The 18,593-nt window shown below is 30.0% G+C and overlaps 1 protein-coding gene across 1 annotated transcript in view; it reads left to right on the top strand.

Moving 5' to 3' along the window:
• LOC6053417 (lachesin) overlaps positions 1–18,593 on the top strand; it is a 304,414-nt gene that overhangs the window by 269,303 nt on the left and 16,518 nt on the right. Inside the window, exons 9-11 of the mRNA XM_038251455.1 lie at positions 8,941–9,105; positions 9,618–9,677; positions 10,792–10,863. Of these exons, the coding sequence (XP_038107383.1) occupies positions 8,941–9,105; positions 9,618–9,677; positions 10,792–10,863 (297 nt within the window). The remainder of the gene's footprint in view (positions 1–8,940; positions 9,106–9,617; positions 9,678–10,791; positions 10,864–18,593) is intronic.

The following is an 18,593-nucleotide window of genomic DNA, read 5'->3' on the forward strand; positions in this document are numbered from 1 at the left end:
TTTGATATGATATAGTATTTGATAAGCAAAATATAAAAAATCAAAGTAAGAAATTTAAAATTGAACTTTTCAGCACCCATTTCAATTTACTTTTTCTATACATTATGTATAGGTAAAATTTTATAAGCAAAATATAAAAAATAAAGTGAAAACTGAAAGTAAAATTTCAAAATAATCCTAGTTTTAAAAACTTTTCTAGAAAATCATTTCAAACTTATCAGAAATTTTATTTAATAACAAATTAGCAGAAAAAATTATAATAAACAAAACAACAACATCGAACAAAATCAAGTAAAGGTAGACCAAATATTTAGATATCATAAGCTTTTCAAAAATTAAGTCAAACTAAACAATTTCTGCTAAAGTCAAAAAGATTCAAAATTTGAAAGTTTAATTTTACAAAACAGAACTAAAATTCTAAGACTTTTAAAGTAACGCAACGATTTTTTGAAGCTTGATATCAAAAAAAATATTCGAGAACATTTAGGATTTTTTTTTTTTAAATGGGCAATTCTCAACTTATTTTCATTTTTTATGGTAATCATCAGTTTTTCCATATCATTTAACATATAAATTTGGCAGATGTCCGTACAAAACGGTTTTAAGAAATAAAAAAAAACAAAAATCTGTATGTTTTGATGGATTGATCGATTCAATATTTTCGGAAAAGTTGTAGGTATGGTTGACGACTACACCGAAATAAATTTGGCAGATTTTAAAAATCAATTTTGGTCAGTTAAAAATTGATTTCCAAAAAACACATTTTTTATGTTTTTTCAATGCTTAAGCTGCCATATGTTCCGAAAATTCCAGATTGTGATTTTAAAAAAAACATAAAAAAGTCTGAACATTGTTTAACTTCTATTTTTTACTTAAAATCAAAAAGAACTTTAATTTTGGAAATTTTTAGCAAACTTTTTTGAACCGATATTTCGGGAACTTATAGATTTTCAATGTTAAAAAAATGCATAATTAAAAAAAACTTCTTCTTGATTCTTTAAAATTATATTGAAATTACATAATAGAGAAATACCCTTTTTTCAAAACATTTACTTTTGAAATATTGGAATTTAAAATTTTGTGTTAACTTTTATTGAAAAGAGCATCTTTTTTATTATTACTATAAATCGGACCATTCTTTCCCAAGATATTTCTAATCAAAATACAAGGTCAAGTTGGGCAACACTGAGGAAATCTAGTTATTCTTGTTTTTTTTTCTTTGTATAACTTTTTTTTTATGAATCAGGTTGAAGTTTTGACACACGGAAAAACATGCCTTTTTTAAATCACATCATTCATACCTATTTTTTTTTTGTTCAAAGGAGACATAAAATACCGTCTTTTCAGAAAATAATAGTATTGTTAAAATAGTAATTTTTCCATATAAACAAAAAAAATACTAAAAAATATTGATGATTTTTTAATGTTAAATTTAATTTGCAAACTAAAAGTCCTTCAAAGCAGTTATTAAACTGTGCTTATGTCTGAAAATAGATTAAAAAACATTTTTCGTGAGGCAAACAAATACTTTTTTGATCTCTGATGATACGAACAAACAGAAAAAAATAGATTTTCTCATAGCCCTAAAACTCGTTTTTTAATCATTAATATCTCGGAAAGTAATTGTCGCTGCTTATTTCATGAAAAAATATTTGATTATTTTACAATCGAGAATTTTCTTTAAAATGCTAAAATAGTAGTTTATGCAACAAGTTGCAAAAAGAGGATTTTTTCAGCATGAGTCGTACATTTATCCAACGAGGTTCACCGAGTTGGATAAATACGAAGAGTGCTGAAAAAATCAAGTTTTGCAACGAGTTCCATACAACATTTTTTGCAATTCCGAAAAACACCCATTGAGTGGAATTTGAAGTCAAATTTTCATGTATTTTGTCAATAAATCGTTTAAATCAAAAAAATGTTGAAAAGTGTTACTTTTCAAAACAAGTGCTGAAAAGTTCAACTTTTCAGCACCCATTTCAGTACTGAAAAGTAGAACTTTTCAGCATTTATTTTGGAAAGTATTGCTATTCGATTCTGTTATTTTTGGTACAGAAAAGTAGGCTATTTCGTCGTTCAAGAATGACAGGAAAAGTAAGTAGTTTCACGACGGAATTGCAAAAACACTTATTTTTGACATTTACAAATCGACGTCGTCGTGCTATCTTGTCGCACCCGCCATTTTGACGTTCCGAGAAAAACGCGTTTTAATGTTTGACCTTGAATATACAAAAACGAGAGCACGCAATGTAAACAATAACAAACACGTTTTGTTTGGCTGACCATTCTGTGCATTGTCCCGAAGTTTGGTTGAAGTTGGTTGCTGGAGTCCCGAGTTATAATTACAAATGTTTACGGTAGTCTAGCTTGTACGTGCGACAAACGCATCCTGACTTTCCTGGCCTGAAATCCCTTTGGCCTTTTGTCGCACTTACATCAATTTTCATGGAGTGACAAGATAGCACGACAAGATTGAAACTACTTTCATATGTAAAGTGACAAAAATGCACGGAGTTTTTTCGGTTTTTGTTGAATATCTCAAGATTGAAATCGAATTTTGGGGATCTGTGAAGGTCAAAAGGTGAGGCATTGTGAGCTGCACAAAATGGCGTTCTTAACTCAATTTGGCCCAAAATGCACGTATGATAAGTTAGCACGATGGCAAAGAAATGCTAAACTTTTAAAACATACAAAGATTTTTTATTGAAATGCTTTTTTTTAAATTACAATTTTTCATTTTTCAAATTGGAAATCGTTCAATTATTTCCCGAGATATCATTGATCAAAAAACAAAGACTAATTGGGCATTAACACTGAGAAAATGACATTATTTCTGTAATTTTCTGAAAAAATACATTGTATGTCCCTTAATCTTTTTTTGTTATCAAGTTTTTAGTAAGAAAAAGTGATTTTGAAAATCAACAAAAAAAATCCATTTATCATTTTGGTTCAGCGTAGTCCACATCCACTCCAACAACTTTGCCGAAAACACTTAATAAATCGATCAAAAAATTTCTTCATGAGAAACAGATTTTAGATTTTTTCAAACCATTTTTGTATGAACACCTACCAAATTTATATGGAAAAATATATATAGATGATTTGAATAAACTAATGATGCAAAATGGTTTCTTTGGGCATACGAAAATTGTAAGTATATAAATATTAATCGGGTTTAAATTACCTTTAATTTAATTAATTTTTTAATCATATTTATAAATTTAACAAAAGCACTTAAAAAAATACAAAAAGTGGAAAAAATGTTTAGGGGTTTTATTTTTTCATAGAAATGTCTTCAGCAGTACTAAAAAAACGATAAAATGGACATCCAATTGGTCAGATATTACGTTCCAAAGATATAGATGTTGGGTTATTTGGATTCCATTTTCTCATGGCCAGGTAGCAGTTAATTTTTTAAGGAAATTTATATGGACGAATCATTGAAGCAAAAAGCTACAAATTGTTATGCAAACAAAAATGTATAAAAAAGAAGATTTCTGATCGAAATGCTGAAAAAAAAGGGATAAAAAATCTCAGCAAAAAGCAATTTGATCTGTTTTGATTATTTTTGAATTGTAATTGTATGATTGTCTCAGTTTAAAGGGCACAACAGAAAGTTTGGTGTGAAATTGATTTGTTTCATTGAAATTAATTGATTGTGAAGATAAAACATTTAAAAGTGAGCATATGACCCTCATGGAAATAATCACTTCGATTAGTATCAATTTCACACACAATTATGTTGAAAATCTATCAACAAGCACCCATTCAAACTGATGAAAGCGAATTTCCATTGTTCGTCATGGACAAAAAGGCTCGATACAAAAACAAAGAGAGAGAGCACTTTTCCGCCCGCTCACCCACCGCTTATCAAATTGGCCGCACCCTTTGTCAATCGACAACGACGCCGATGTGTGAGTTGTGAAAATAAAAGTACTTTCAATTAGGTGCACCCCATTCATCACATTCACAAGCCCATTTGGCAAACACACTCACACACACAGACACCCAGTAAAGGGGCAGGTCCAAAGTACATTGTTTCAATGGAGTATCAACACCTTGCACACCGGTTGTTGTTCATCTGGCATTTTATTGGAGTTGCTGGGAATCGGACAACAGGAAAAGTTATTTATTTTTAATTATTTTCCAACAACTCGTAAGCCTCCCGGTCCTCTGCGTTGGACTCCCTGCGCGAGAGTGGTGGGAGGGTAGTGTCAATTGGCCTCCATTTTACGCGAAAAAAGGGAATTATTTATTAGCGGAAAAATACAAACACACTCATTCAGATGGACTTTTCCCACACTGAAACAAATTTTGCACGAAATGAACACACACACGCACAATTTTTTTTTCGAAATAACTCATTTTCAACCCGAAAATCTGTTTGATGCAATTGGCCTGCGCGTGAGTGCGTTAAAAATTCTATCTGATAAAATGCAATTCCGAAACTGGTGCGAAACTCTAGAGTGGCCGCGGGGTCTCAATTTGGTGAGCTGGAATGAAGACAGCAGTTGCAGGCAGAGGTGGGACAAAAAACTTGCAAATAAAAACGCAATTCGAACAAACATGGAACGCAGCAGCAGCAGCTACTCGGCGATCTATATAAATTTTTAATTAGGGGAAATATACCCATTTTAATCACACTAAGCCGTTCGACCAATTCTCATCACTTTTGCCGTTTTCCGCTATTAAATCAACATTTTCACATGTATCAACAATGGAGAGTTGCTTGCTCACTTTTATTTGAGCTATTTATTACTTTGGAACAGTCAAAAACACTTCATGAAAGCTTTAATTCATGTTCAAAGTGCTGATAGGCCGATAATAGAAATAGGCTGAGAAAGGGTATAGTTCCCCTATTTGCGCATAAAATATTATGTTCGTCAAATGAAAATAAAATTTGGAATAAAAAATGCAAACGGGCAATCGAGCTGGTTGTGAGCAAAAAAAAAAAACGAGGCAGTTTGTTCGAAATCGTGTGATTATTGAATTTATCAGGAAAATGTCCTCGGGGAATGCGACTGAAATTGTGATGATTAATGCTAGTGCAGTTATTTTAAACGATGTTTCAAGTGCATACTATATGAACATGATAATAGGATAAAATGATAAAATGATAAAATGATAAAATGATAAAATGATAAAATGATAAAATGATAAAATGATAAAATGATAAAATGATAAAATGATAAAATGATAAAATGATAAAATGATAAAATGATAAAATGATAAAATGATAAAATGATAAAATGATAAAATGATAAAATGATAAAATGATAAAATGATAAAATGATAAAATGATAAAATGATAAAATGATAAAATGATAAAATGATAAAATGATAAAATGATAAAATGATAAAATGATAAAATGATAAAATGATAAAATGATAAAATGATAAAATGATAAAATGATAAAATGATAAAATGATAAAATGATAAAATGATAAAATGATAAAATGATAAAATGATAAAATGATAAAATGATAAAATGATAAAATGATAAAATGATAAAATGATAAAATGATAAAATGATAAAATGATAAAAGGATAATTTTTCACCAACTCACACGAAGTCAGGAAAAGTTACCCAGACCCCTCTTCGATTTGCATGAAACTTTGTCCTAAAGGGTAACTTTTTTCCCTGACCACGAATCGAAGAGGAGTCGGATCAATAGCTGTGTGAATTGGCAGAGAATTACTTAAAATGTAAAAAAGCTTCTCTGTCATACATTTAAATATTTAAAAAATATATTTTAATTTCAGTCATAAAACTAGATAATCTGGTAACACTGTCTATGGTTTAAAATACTTATGTGAAAATTATTAAACTTTTTAAAGTGCAATTAAGGAAAAGAAATTTGAATAATAATTATGAGAAAATAATATACTTTCGAAAAAAAAAACATAGCAAAAAGCATCAAGTTATCTCTTCTGGCAACACTGTTTTAACGAATCTTGACTTGAGGGAATTTAACAGAAATTTTTAAGACCAGATATTGTTTATTAGGAGAAAATTGTCTCTTGCGTCAATATTGTTGTTCATATTGTGATAGTTATTTCAAATGTGTTAATCTTGCAACACTGTCATCAGTTTTGATTTATTAATTAAATTTTAAAAGATAATAATTCTACATGTGTAGAAGTTAATTTAAATTAGAATTTTTTATTTACTGGCAACCCTGCCTTGACAAATCGACAAATTTTGAAGTGTTGATAATAATTCTTAAGGCCAGACTTTTCCTCAACATCGTTAAATATGAGATTTACGCTTCTTTTCATTGATTTAAAGTTGCTGTTTATCTGGCAACCCTGGCATGCTTTTTCAAAGCTTGACATCCTTTTGCTGTATTACAAAAAAAGATAATAAATTCCACCTGATTTTTCTGAAAGTTTGAGAGTCCAAATGCAGTTATACCATCAATTCTACCTCAATATTCTGCAGTTGACATGTCAAACCAAGCGCTAAAGTGCACAATTCCTAATGTTTGAATCTCTCGAGTATTTTTTCAATGAAAAAAAAAAATAAAAAAAAACTCATGAAAAAACCGACACCCACCAACTGACATGCTTTCACGCTTTCATCACTTTCCTGTTGGTGAAATTTCCACCGATTTCCAAATCATTGTGGCTGCGATTGATGATGCGCTCGACTTTGTTGTTTTGCATTTATTTTTTTCCGGGAAACTCCCAAAACAAATTAAACACATCCAGCAGCACTTTGGCGGATGTTTTTGGTGGTTATTTTTCCATGTGCTTTTCCGGAAGCAAAAAAATATACTCTCACTCTGGGGATTTGGGACTTGGCAAAAAAATCATCCAAACAAAACAAAGCCGGGAATCCAGAATTTGATTTTCCGCAGTCCGGCTCCGGTCGGAAAACTGGATGTGCATGACTTCCCATTGTTTACGGTGATTTTATTCAAATTTCAACACCACAATCAGATGACAGAGAGAAAAAAAGAAGTTAAAAGTTGAAAGCAAATCTGCGTGATTTTGACCTGCCCGGGGCTTGAGAGGGAAATTTATTTTCACGAATCCGTTGGTTTTTCCCAATGATGGCGAAACAATTTAATCAATACGGGATGCTAACACATTGAAAGTGCTTGTTTGTTGGTGGTTGATGTGAGTGTATGTGTTTCTGATTGATACCGCAGAGAGAGGATCGATTTCCTGTTTTGGTTTATGTGATGTGATTTTTCAAATGGAAAAAAAATGTCCCGGAAACTGTGGACCACATTTCATGAGTAATAGATGAGCTTCTGATGTTGAACTATTTTTTAACTGGTAAGTTTGAAACATCAGAACGGGGTCAAAGTTTAACCAATTTAAAACTTTTTAAAAATAACATTAATTTGCATTGAGAAACAATAAACTCAAAATTTCAATAAAAGTCTATCCAAAATTACATTCTGCCTTGCTGAACACATTCCGGGCAATAATTGACTTTGACACAACAAGCTGGTTCAGGCCCCCCTGGTGGGATTGGCTAGCCCCTCAAGCATGATGGCCATGTCCTGTGGAGCTTGTTGGCCCAGTCCTGAGCCCATGGTGTGTGATTGTGTGTTTTTGTGTACACACTGATTGGAAGGCATGTTTGTGTCCTGTAAACAATGTCGTGATAATTTGACCGGAATTTTCGGTGACCGGACTGTGGAACTTGAGGGTCGAAAGAGATTTAGTGAGTTAGGTCAATGAACTTTCTGAAAAGCTTGGTCACGTGAGGCTGGAAATTGAAGCTCATTATTTAATATTGATTTAAAAATTGCAAAACATAAAACATAAAACATAAAACATAAAACATAAAACATAAAACATAAAACATAAAACATAAAACATAAAACATAAAACATAAAACATAAAACATAAAACATAAAACATAAAACATAAAACATAAAACATAAAACATAAAACATAAAACATAAAACATAAAACATAAACATAAAACATAAAACATAAAACATAAAACATAAAACATAAAACATAAAACATAAAACATAAAACATAAAACATAAAACATAAAACATAAAACATAAAACATAAAACATAAAACATAAAACATAAAACATAAAACATAAAACATAAACATAAAACATAAAACATAAACATAAAACATAAAACATAAAACATAAAACATAAAACATAAAACATAAAACATAAGACATAAAACATAAACATAAAACATAAAACATAAAACATAAAACATAAAACATAAAACATAAACATAAAACATAAAACATAAAACATAAAACATAAAACATAAAACATAAAACATAAAACATAAAACATAAAACATAAAACATAAAACATAAAACATAAAACATAAACATAAAACATAAAACATAAAACATAAAACATAAAACATAAAACATAAAACATAAAACATAAAACATAAAACATAAAACATAAAACATAAAACATAAAACATAAAACATAAAACATAAAACATAAAACATAAAACATAAAACATAAAACATAAAACATAAAACATAAAACATAAAACATAAAACATAAAACATAAAACTAGCGTTAAAAATGGCATCATAAGCGTTCCGAGCGCAACGCATGCCAGAAAATGCTGCGACCAATTTTTATAAAAAAAATACAATATTTTGGAGACCTGTACAGAGCTCCAGAGAGCTTGAAATTATCAAAAAATATTTTTTTTTTATTTGCTACCATTTAAAAAGATTTCTAGAGTTTTTTTTGATTAGGTCCTATAAACATATGAAAGACAATAGTTTATTGGTCCTTTTCAAAAAAAACTCTGGATTTAAGCTAAATTAGAATCCATGGAAGATATTATGTATGTTTAAACTTTTTTTAAATACTTGAAGAATAAAAATGAACAAAATTCAATTTTTTTTTAATTACAGAAGTTTACTGTTTTATACAAATACAAAATCATACCATTTGAAAAACCTCTCTTTTCTTTTTTACAGATACCTCCCGCACCGGCGACAAGTTCGAGACCATGTCCCAGAACACCGGCTACACCAAGTACATGCAGCTGAAGATCCGCAGCGTGGGCCCAGCCGACTTTGGCTCGTACCGTTGCGTGGCCAAGAACTCGCTCGGCGAAACGGACGGCCTGATCAAGCTGGACGGTAACAACACATTTTTGAGGGGAAAATTTCTGAACCAGGTTGATGCGTTGTCTCGAAACTGAGCTGTTTTTAAGCCTCAACATTATCTTGTTTTTGTTCGATGAGCTTGAAATTATCCTTCGTTCAGTTTTTGATTAGCACAAAAATCCCGTTATACCATTCCACGTGTACTTGAGCTTAAATCTCCTGTGGTAGATAAATCCCGGCCACAAAATGTGCACCATTTCGAAACAAAGCCCACATAATACCTTGACCTCATTGAAGGGGGAACGCATCAACCCGGGTCAACCACAGTCGGTGGCCACACGACCAGCATCAACCCGGTCGTCGTCGATCAAAAAACCACATCAAGTTCAACCAATTTCGTGCCCATCCTACTCACCCTCCTCCAACTTTGTCCATCACCCCTCCAAAAACAGCAGTGTTGCCAGATCGATAACTGATACCTTTTCTCGTTTTCCAACGCCGATTTTTTTTTCGTCTCTCTCTTTCTTCTTTTAATTTAAATGCAGAAATACCAGCGCCAACGACAATATTGACAACCGAATCACTTTATAACAATCGATCAAAAGGTAATTTAAATGTAAATTTTAAAATAAATTATCATTTCACTCCACTCCACTCGAACGCTCTCTCGTTGTCGACGCGCGGAGGCGCGTCAATCGATACCTTCCCTTTCATGATTCAGCTGCCGGGAGCTGCCGGCAACTTGGCTGGGAACGTGGTTGGCGTTAACTAGTAGAACTTTTCTCTTTTGGAACTCGGAAATAAAGAGTTGGAATTAGCCAAAATTCCAGCTCAAAATTTATCGCTAACTCTAACTCTAACTCTAACTCTAACTCTAACTCTAACTCTAACTCTAACTCTAACTCTAACTCTAACTCTAACTCTAACTCTAACTCTAACTCTAACTCTAACTCTAACTCTAACTCTAACTCTAACTCTAACTCTAACTCTAACTCTAACTCTAACTCTAACTCTAACTCTAACTCTAACTCTAACTCTAACTCTAACTCTAACTCTAACTCTAACTCTAACTCTAACTCTAACTCTAACTCTAACTCTAACGCCTAATCTCTAATCTCTATCCCAAATCTCAAATCTCCTTCAATTCAACCTCCCTCTCATTGTTTGAGCTTCACGCCCTCCGTCATTACAACTTCTGCTTTCGATTTCGCTCAATTTTTCTTCAAGTGACGCCAACCCAAAATTTACGTCATCGATATCAATAAATTTCGTGCTTCGAGTAGGAGGACGTTGCGGGGGAGGTGACACTGCTTTCACTTTCCAACCAAGTCAAATAAAGCGAAGAATTCCAAACTGCCAATCATAATTTTCCATCGGCGGCGCTCAGCTGGAAAAATCCCTCCCTCCTCCATTTCGTCTACTCAATCTTTGAAGGGTTTTAACAAAGAGAGAGGTGTCGATAACAATCAATATTAGCTTAGCTGGATGAAAAGGGAATCGTTTTGTTGACCGGAAACCCTTTCTCAAAAAATACGCTAACGCTAACGAAAGTGTGACAGTGGAGTGGAGTTCTTAAGAAAGAAGCGATTGTGCTGCGAGATATAACGAGTGCCGTGCCCTGGACAAGATAACCGATCAATTCATTAATCATATTTTATCGTTGTTTCGTTTTGTTTTCCTTGGAAAAACTACAAAAACAATGTGACAACCCTTCATCAGGACGGAAAGCCAACAAAAAGCTCGACCCGATGATGGTGGGAGATTACGGCGTCGAGGAGTGGAAGGAGAATGGTGAGTAGTTAAAATAACAAGATTTTATCACTTTTACATAACTATTTTATGATTTACAATATCATTTAAAGTTCTCTAATTATTCTATATTTAAAAGTAAAAAAAAAACAAAAAAGACAAAAAAGACAAAAAAGACAAAAAAGACAAAAAAGACAAAAAAGACAAAAAAGACAAAAAAGACAAAAAAGACAAAAAAGACAAAAAAGACAAAAAAGACAAAAAAGACAAAAAAGACAAAAAAGACAAAAAAGACAAAAAGACAAAAAGACAAAAAGACAAAAAGACAAAAAGACAAAAAGACAAAAAGACAAAAAGACAAAAAGACAAAAAGACAAAAAGACAAAAAGACAAAAAGACAAAAAGACAAAAAGACAAAAAGACAAAAAGACAAAAAGACAAAAAGACAAAAAGACAAAAAGACAAAAAGACAAAAAGACAAAAAGACAAAAAGAAAAAAAGACAAAAAGACAAAAAGACAAAAAGACAAAAAGACAAAAAGACAAAAAGGACAAAAAGACAAAAAGACAAAAAGACAAAAAGACAAAAAGACAAAAAGACAAAAAGACAAAAAGACAAAAAGACAAAAAAGACAAAAAGACAAAAAGACAAAAAGACAAAAAGACAAAAAGACAAAAAGACAAAAAGACAAAAAGACAAAAAGACAAAAAGACAAAAAGACAAAAAGACAAAAAGACAAAAAGACAAAAAGACAAAAAGACAAAAAGACAAAAAGACAAAAAGACAAAAAGACAAAAAGACAAAAAGACAAAAAGACAAAAAGACAAAAAGACAAAAAGACAAAAAGACAAAAAGACAAAAAGACAAAAAGACAAAAAGACAAAAAGACAAAAAGACAAAAAGACAAAAAGACAAAAAGACAAAAAGACAAAAAAGACAAAAAGACAAAAAGACAAAAAGACAAAAAGACAAAAAGACAAAAAGACAAAAAGACAAAAAGACAAAAAGACAAAAAGACAAAAAGACAAAAAGACAAAAAGACAAAAAGACAAAAAGACAAAAAGACAAAAAGACAAAAAGACAAAAAGACAAAAAGACAAAAAGACAAAAAGACAAAAAGACAAAAAGACAAAAAGACAAAAAGACAAAAAGACAAAAAGACAAAAAGACAAAAAGACAAAAAGACAAAAAGACAAAAAGACAAAAAAGACAAAAAGACAAAAAGACAAAAAGACAAAAAGACAAAAAGACAAAAAGACAAAAAGACAAAAAGACAAAAAGACAAAAAGACAAAAAGACAAAAAGACAAAAAGACAAAAAGAAAAAAAGACAAAAAGACAAAAAGACAAAAAGACAAAAAGACAAAAAGACAAAAAGACAAAAAGACAAAAAGACAAAAAGACAAAAAGACAAAAAGACAAAAAGACAAAAAGACAAAAAGACAAAAAGACAAAAAGACAAAAAAGACAAAAAAGACAAAAAAGACAAAAAAGACAAAAAAGACAAAAAAGACAAAAAAGACAAAAAAGACAAAAAAGACAAAAAAGACAAAAAAAACAAATGATGAAAGACAAATGATGAAAGACAAATGATGAAAGACAAATGAAAGACAAATGAAGGCAAATGATAGACAAATGAAAGACAAATGAAAGTCAAATGAAAGACATATGAAAGACAAATGAAAGACAAATGAAAGACAAATGAAAGACAAATGAAAGACAAATGAAAGACAAATGAAAGACAAATGAAAGACAAATGAAAGACAAATGAAAGACAAATGAAAGACAAATGAAAGACAAATGAAAGACAAATGAAAGACAAATGAAAGACAAATGAAAGACAAATGAAAGACAAATGAAAGACAAATGAAAGACAAATGAAAGACAAATGAAAGACAAATGAAAGACAAATGAAAGACAAATGAAAGACAAATGAAAGACAAATGAAAGACAAATGAAAGACAAATGAAAGACAAATGAAAGACAAATGAAAGATAAATGAAAGACAAATGAAAGACAAATGAAAGACAAATGAAAGACGAAAGAAAGACAAACAATAAAAAAAATAGAACCAAAAAAAATAGAAAAAATAGACAAAAAAAATAGAAAAAAATAGTCAAAAAACAGACCAAAAATAGACAAAAAAAGACAAAAAATTAACTAAAATAGACAAAAAATAGATTATAAATAGGCAAGAAAACACTAAAATAAACAAAAAATAAACAAAGAAAAAACAATAAAAAATATACTAAAAATAAATAAAAAAAATAGACAAAAAATAGTCAAAAAAGTCAAAAATAGGCAAAAAATTGACAAAATAAAAGACACAAAATATACAAAAAAAATAAAATGAACAAAAAAAAATACAAAAATATATAAAAAATGACAAAAAAAATCATTAAAAAAAAGACAAAAAAAGAAATTAAAAAATCGACAAAAACTAGACATAAAATAGAAAAAAAAACAAAAAAATAATAATAAAAAAAAGACATCAAAAAAACAAAATATATACAAAAAAATAGATAAAAAATAGATTAAAAAATAGTCAAATAATAGACAAAAATAGACAAAAACAAACAAAAAATAAAAACATGGGCAAAATATAGACACAAAAAATTGTCAAAAATTTAAAAAAGACAAAGTCAACAAAAATAGACAAATAATAAACAAAAAAAAAACAAAAATTTACGAAAAAAAGAAAATAACAGAAAATATAGACAAAAAAACATTGACATAAAATAGACAACAAAACAAAAAGACAAATGTAAACAAAAAAACACAAAAAAGACAAAAAATAGATATAAAATTGTCAAAAAAATAGACAAAAAGTAGATAAAAAAAAAGACTAAAAACAAACAAAAAACAGACTAAAAAGACAAAAAAATAAAATAAATAGACAAAAAAATTACAAACAACACTTTAAAAAATATTATTTATATACCAATTCAAAATCGCAAATAAAACTAAAATGTTATCTGATTCAACCGAAAAATTAGCTGTTTAACCTATTTGAAGTAAGCATAATTGAACTGATAAATATTAGCTGAAATTGTATCCCATTAATGTATTCAGAAGTTCAAAAAAATATAAACTCGTTTTGTACAACAGGATTTAAACAGTGTTATGAAGACTTGTGTGAAAAGACCTTTCTATTTTTTTTTTTTTGAGCATTTGAGATGCAAATAATTCCTCATAAAAAGTCGACTTGCGATAACGTTAAGATTCGCCTTAACCGGTTTAAACCGTTCCTTTTCACCGCATAACACTCTCAGTTCAAAACCGCTAACTTATGGTACGTTCGTTTGAGGGCTAGTTCCGCACTGAGTGCCGCACTCAGAGCTGTCAAAGTGTTTGTTTGAAGAAACTAGCGCTGGTGCCGCACGAGTTTTGCCGCCATCTTGGAACTGAAAGTGCGAGTGCCGCACTCGATTTTTTTTTAGTTTCGTGCGAGTTTCTCGCACACCAATGCAAATTGTTTGTAAACATCAAAACAGCTGTTTATTCTAAACAAGTTACAATTTGATAGCAAGAAGCTGATTTTGTTGGTGTTATCGTTTCCTTAGCATGTAATTGTTAAACAAATTAGAAAATCATCGAATTTGGGTAAGTTTTACATTATTTTCTATATTAACAATATATTGCCATCACATTTGTGAGTTGTTTTATCATTATTTCATTATAATTTTTAGGCGGTTGGCTATCTGTAAGAAACGGAAATCATCCCAGAGACGCAACTTCTGCCGGTGTACGTGAAGAAGGCTTCATCCGGTTGGACAACAGCCGGTCAAGGTCCGCAAGACATGCAACTTGTCGAGCCGAAATGAATGCCCGAGTTTGTTGATTCACGAGAATTTGTCGATGCTGAACGTGATCCTGAACCTTGGACTTGCCGCTCATTGTGATGCTGATGCCCCCGGGAAACTCCCTACTAGGACCTGATGGCAGTAATCCATTGTGCCGGTACCAGTACGAGGACGTTGTAATTCCACGCAGGAAGGAGAACTGCTTTAAGGTTCAAAGAAGCGAACAAAGATCAAAAATCCGCTCAAGTAACTCCCGCCCATTCCGAGAACCCGATTGATGCGAATCGACCATCCACACCTGCGGTGGAAACAACTCGTACATCATGCTTGCCATTCGCAAAAATGCTCCCAAGCGAAGCAACCACCGGCTCAAGAACCCCAATCATGCTGCCGAGCTGGCCAAGAACCGAGCTACGCGGCGCTCTTGACAACGTTTCGGATTGCCAAGCGGCTCGCAAAGGTTCTCCAAGGAGAAGGAAAATTATTTTCGATGACATATTTCACCGGAAACCGGAAGCAAAAGCAGATTCACGGAATTCAGCAATCATGGATTTTTTTTTTTTGTATTTTTCAGAACAATGTAAGAATATTGAAGAAGCGGAGGAGCACCTTTCTTTCTTCGACTTTCTTTCTAATGATATTCACTAAATATTACTTTTTTATTCGCCAAACATCAACCTTATACCACTGACGTCAGTGCTTGTACTTCACGCTCAGAAATTTGTAGCAAATGAAATTCCCGCCGTGGACACATTAGGGATGGACCAGCCAAATAAGGTCTCCGGGACTAAGCAGTATTATAAACGGGATAAACTCGACTGACGGAGGTCTTTAAGTCCATCTTCCTGGTACTACTACTGGCGAACTGAAATCGTCCGTATAGACATTTTCTAAATTTCTAATATTTTTAATTCTGAATTTTTAAAATTTAAACAATAATTAAATTTCTAGAATTATAAAATTATAAAATATTCTTTAATATTAAAATTCTTCGGTTCTAAGAATCTGAACCTCAGAAATTCATTAAATTCTCACATTCTCCGCACATAAATTAAAAAAAAAATTAATTCCACAATTTTGAAGTTTAAACAATTTAATAATACTACTGTTCAATAATTCCATAACTCTGTAATTCTAAATTCTTAAGTTCTCAAATTCGAAAATTCTGAAATTCAAGTTGTAATGTTAAACTTCATAAATTGAAGTTTTAAAATTTTGAAATATAAAATACTTAAATTATGTAATTATGAAATCCATTATTATTTCAAAAATTATATGATTTTCAATTCGTTAGTTATGAAATTTTAAAAATCTTACATTATAATATTCTAAATTTTTAAATTCTATTGTCTATAATTTTAAAATTCCAAAATTCAGTCCTTCTATAATTTGAAAATTCTATATTTCTCAATTTGATAATTTTATAAATATGATATAAAAATATGACGTTTTAAATTATAAAATTTTATACTTCCAAAATAATTAAGTTCTAAGATTCTGAAATTCAATTATAAAAAATATACATCTTAAAATTGAGAGATTCTAAAATCCTTAAGTTCTTAAATTTAATAATTCTATAATTCTTAAGTTCTAAATATAAAACCTTCTTTAATTTGAAAATTCTATAATTCTTAAATTCTATAATTCTAAAATGTTAAATTTCTCAAGTTCTCAAATTTAAAATTTTAAAATATAAAATTCTTAAATTTTGTAATTTTGAAATTCATTATTTCAAAAATCATATGAAGTTTTTTTCGTAAGTTCTAAAATTTTAAAATTCTATTGTCTATAATTTTAAAATTCCAAAATTCAGTCCTTCTATAATTTCAAAATGCTATCGTTCTATAATTTTAAAAATTCCAAAATTCAGTCATTCTATAATTTTAAAATTCTATATTTCTCAATTTGATAATTTTATAAATATGACATATAACTTTGACGTTTTAAATTATATAATTCCCTACTTCCAAAATAATTAAGTTCTAAGATTCTGAAATTCAATTATAAAAAACATACATTTTAAAATTAAGAGATTCTAAAATCCTCAACTTCTTAAATTTAATAATTCTATAATTCTTAAGTTCTAAAAATAAAAACTTCTATAATTTGAAAATTCTATAATTTTTTAATTCTATTTTTCTAAAATGTTAAATTTTTCAAGTTCTCAAATTAAAAATTATGAAACATTTTTTTTTCTTTAATTCCGACATGTTGGATATCCGATTTTTAAATTCTGAATTTGAACAATTCTAAAATTTAGTTTTCAAAAACAATAGAATTTTAAAATTTTGAAATTGCCAAATATTTGGATTCTTAAGTTGTGAAGTCCTCATAGAATAAAAATCTACAGTTCTAAAATTATTTAGTTCTGAAATTCTAAAATTCATAAATTCTATGATTTGAAAATTTTTAATTCAAGGATTCTGAAATCCTTTAGTTTTAAAATTATGTAATTTCAAAATTCTAAAATTCTTATGTTCTGAAAGTAAAAACTTCTATAATTTTAGAATTCCAATATTAAAAAAGAACTATAATTCTATGATTTTTATTTATGTAATTCATAAGCTAAATTTTATAAAAATTAGAATACTCTTAAATTCTAAAATTGTAAACATTTAAAATTTTCAAATTCTAAGATCCTATTTAAAAAAAAACTCTATGATTTTCAAATTCCTAAATTTTTTAACTTAACCCTTTCGAGCCTGAATTTTTAAAAAAATATTTTTTAATCTAATGATGGGAAAATGATTCTTAAGACCGTACGAAAATTAAAGGCTAGTTTTGAAAATTTTCATTTTTGGGTCATATATGACCCATCAGGCTTGAAAGGGTTAAAAGATCTTAAGCTCAATAATTTCTTAGTTCTTAAATCATAAAATTAAAAAAAACAGTTCTAATATCCTTTTAATTCCAAAATTCCAAAATACAGGAAATGAAATGAATGCTGGATTCCAAAGTACAGGAGCATCTTGAGCAGGAATTTTGAACGAGTGAGGTGGTGGCTTTGATCTGGCTTGGTTGGCAATATTGTCTGCTCCTTCGTTTCCAGGTATGCCAGCATGCCCTGGAATCCAGCAGAACGTGATGTTACACCCGGCTGCTACTTTCTCAGCTGCTTGAATCCATGGGTGTGATGAGTGTCCACTTCTGATTGCGTTGATGCAACTGGCGGAGTCCGTGAGGATGAATAAAAAAGAATTGTTTTCATCTTCAATTATAGCTAAATTTCAATAAATTCATAAAAATATATTCCTCCCAAAATTAAAAAAAAAATGGTGGCACTATGCTTTGATATAAATAGTCGACCATGCTTAAAAATGATCAAAGTTCAACAAATTTTACCTCAATATAAAACAAAAAAAAAACTTAGAAAAATATTAAACAGAAAATTGAACTTTGTTTTTTTTTTTTAATTCAGCAATAGTAGTTAGGCAAAAAGGTATTCCTAGCTACTTTTAACATTGCGGGTTTTGTTAAATAGTTACATGTTGGCTCGGAATTTGCAAAATCGTTCTGGCTGTCAAAATGCTTAAGCGCGATTTTCAAATGTTACTCCAGAAATATAATGCTTGTTAAATTGTTTATAACATGTTATCATGATTTTTAGTAGTTATGCATTTTTCTTTAATTTTCTTTTCCTTATGTTGAAATACAGTTTTGTTTTGCATGTATTTTTTACAACGATTCAAGTGTTTATTCGTTTTTTTAAAGCTACTTTCAAACTTTTTCTCTGAACTTTCTAAATGAAATAAAAACTAACCTAGCATTCACCTCGATAGTTTACGTGGGAAGTAGATAATGTTCTTCAATATCAAGGCCAAAGTCTGGGAACATCCGATCAGGCCGAGCAATGGTGATATCGGTCAAACCGATGTGGGCTCCATTGCACGAGCCCTGCAATAGTCCTCCTGCTGTTCCAACATTCCCACTGGTCATGCTTTAAATGTGTGTTGATGAAATCCAGCGTTTT

The sequence above is a fragment of the Culex quinquefasciatus genome, chromosome 2 (genome assembly GCF_015732765.1).
Source record: "Culex quinquefasciatus strain JHB chromosome 2, VPISU_Cqui_1.0_pri_paternal, whole genome shotgun sequence".
In the NCBI taxonomy this organism is placed as follows: Eukaryota; Metazoa; Arthropoda; class Insecta; order Diptera; family Culicidae; genus Culex; species Culex quinquefasciatus.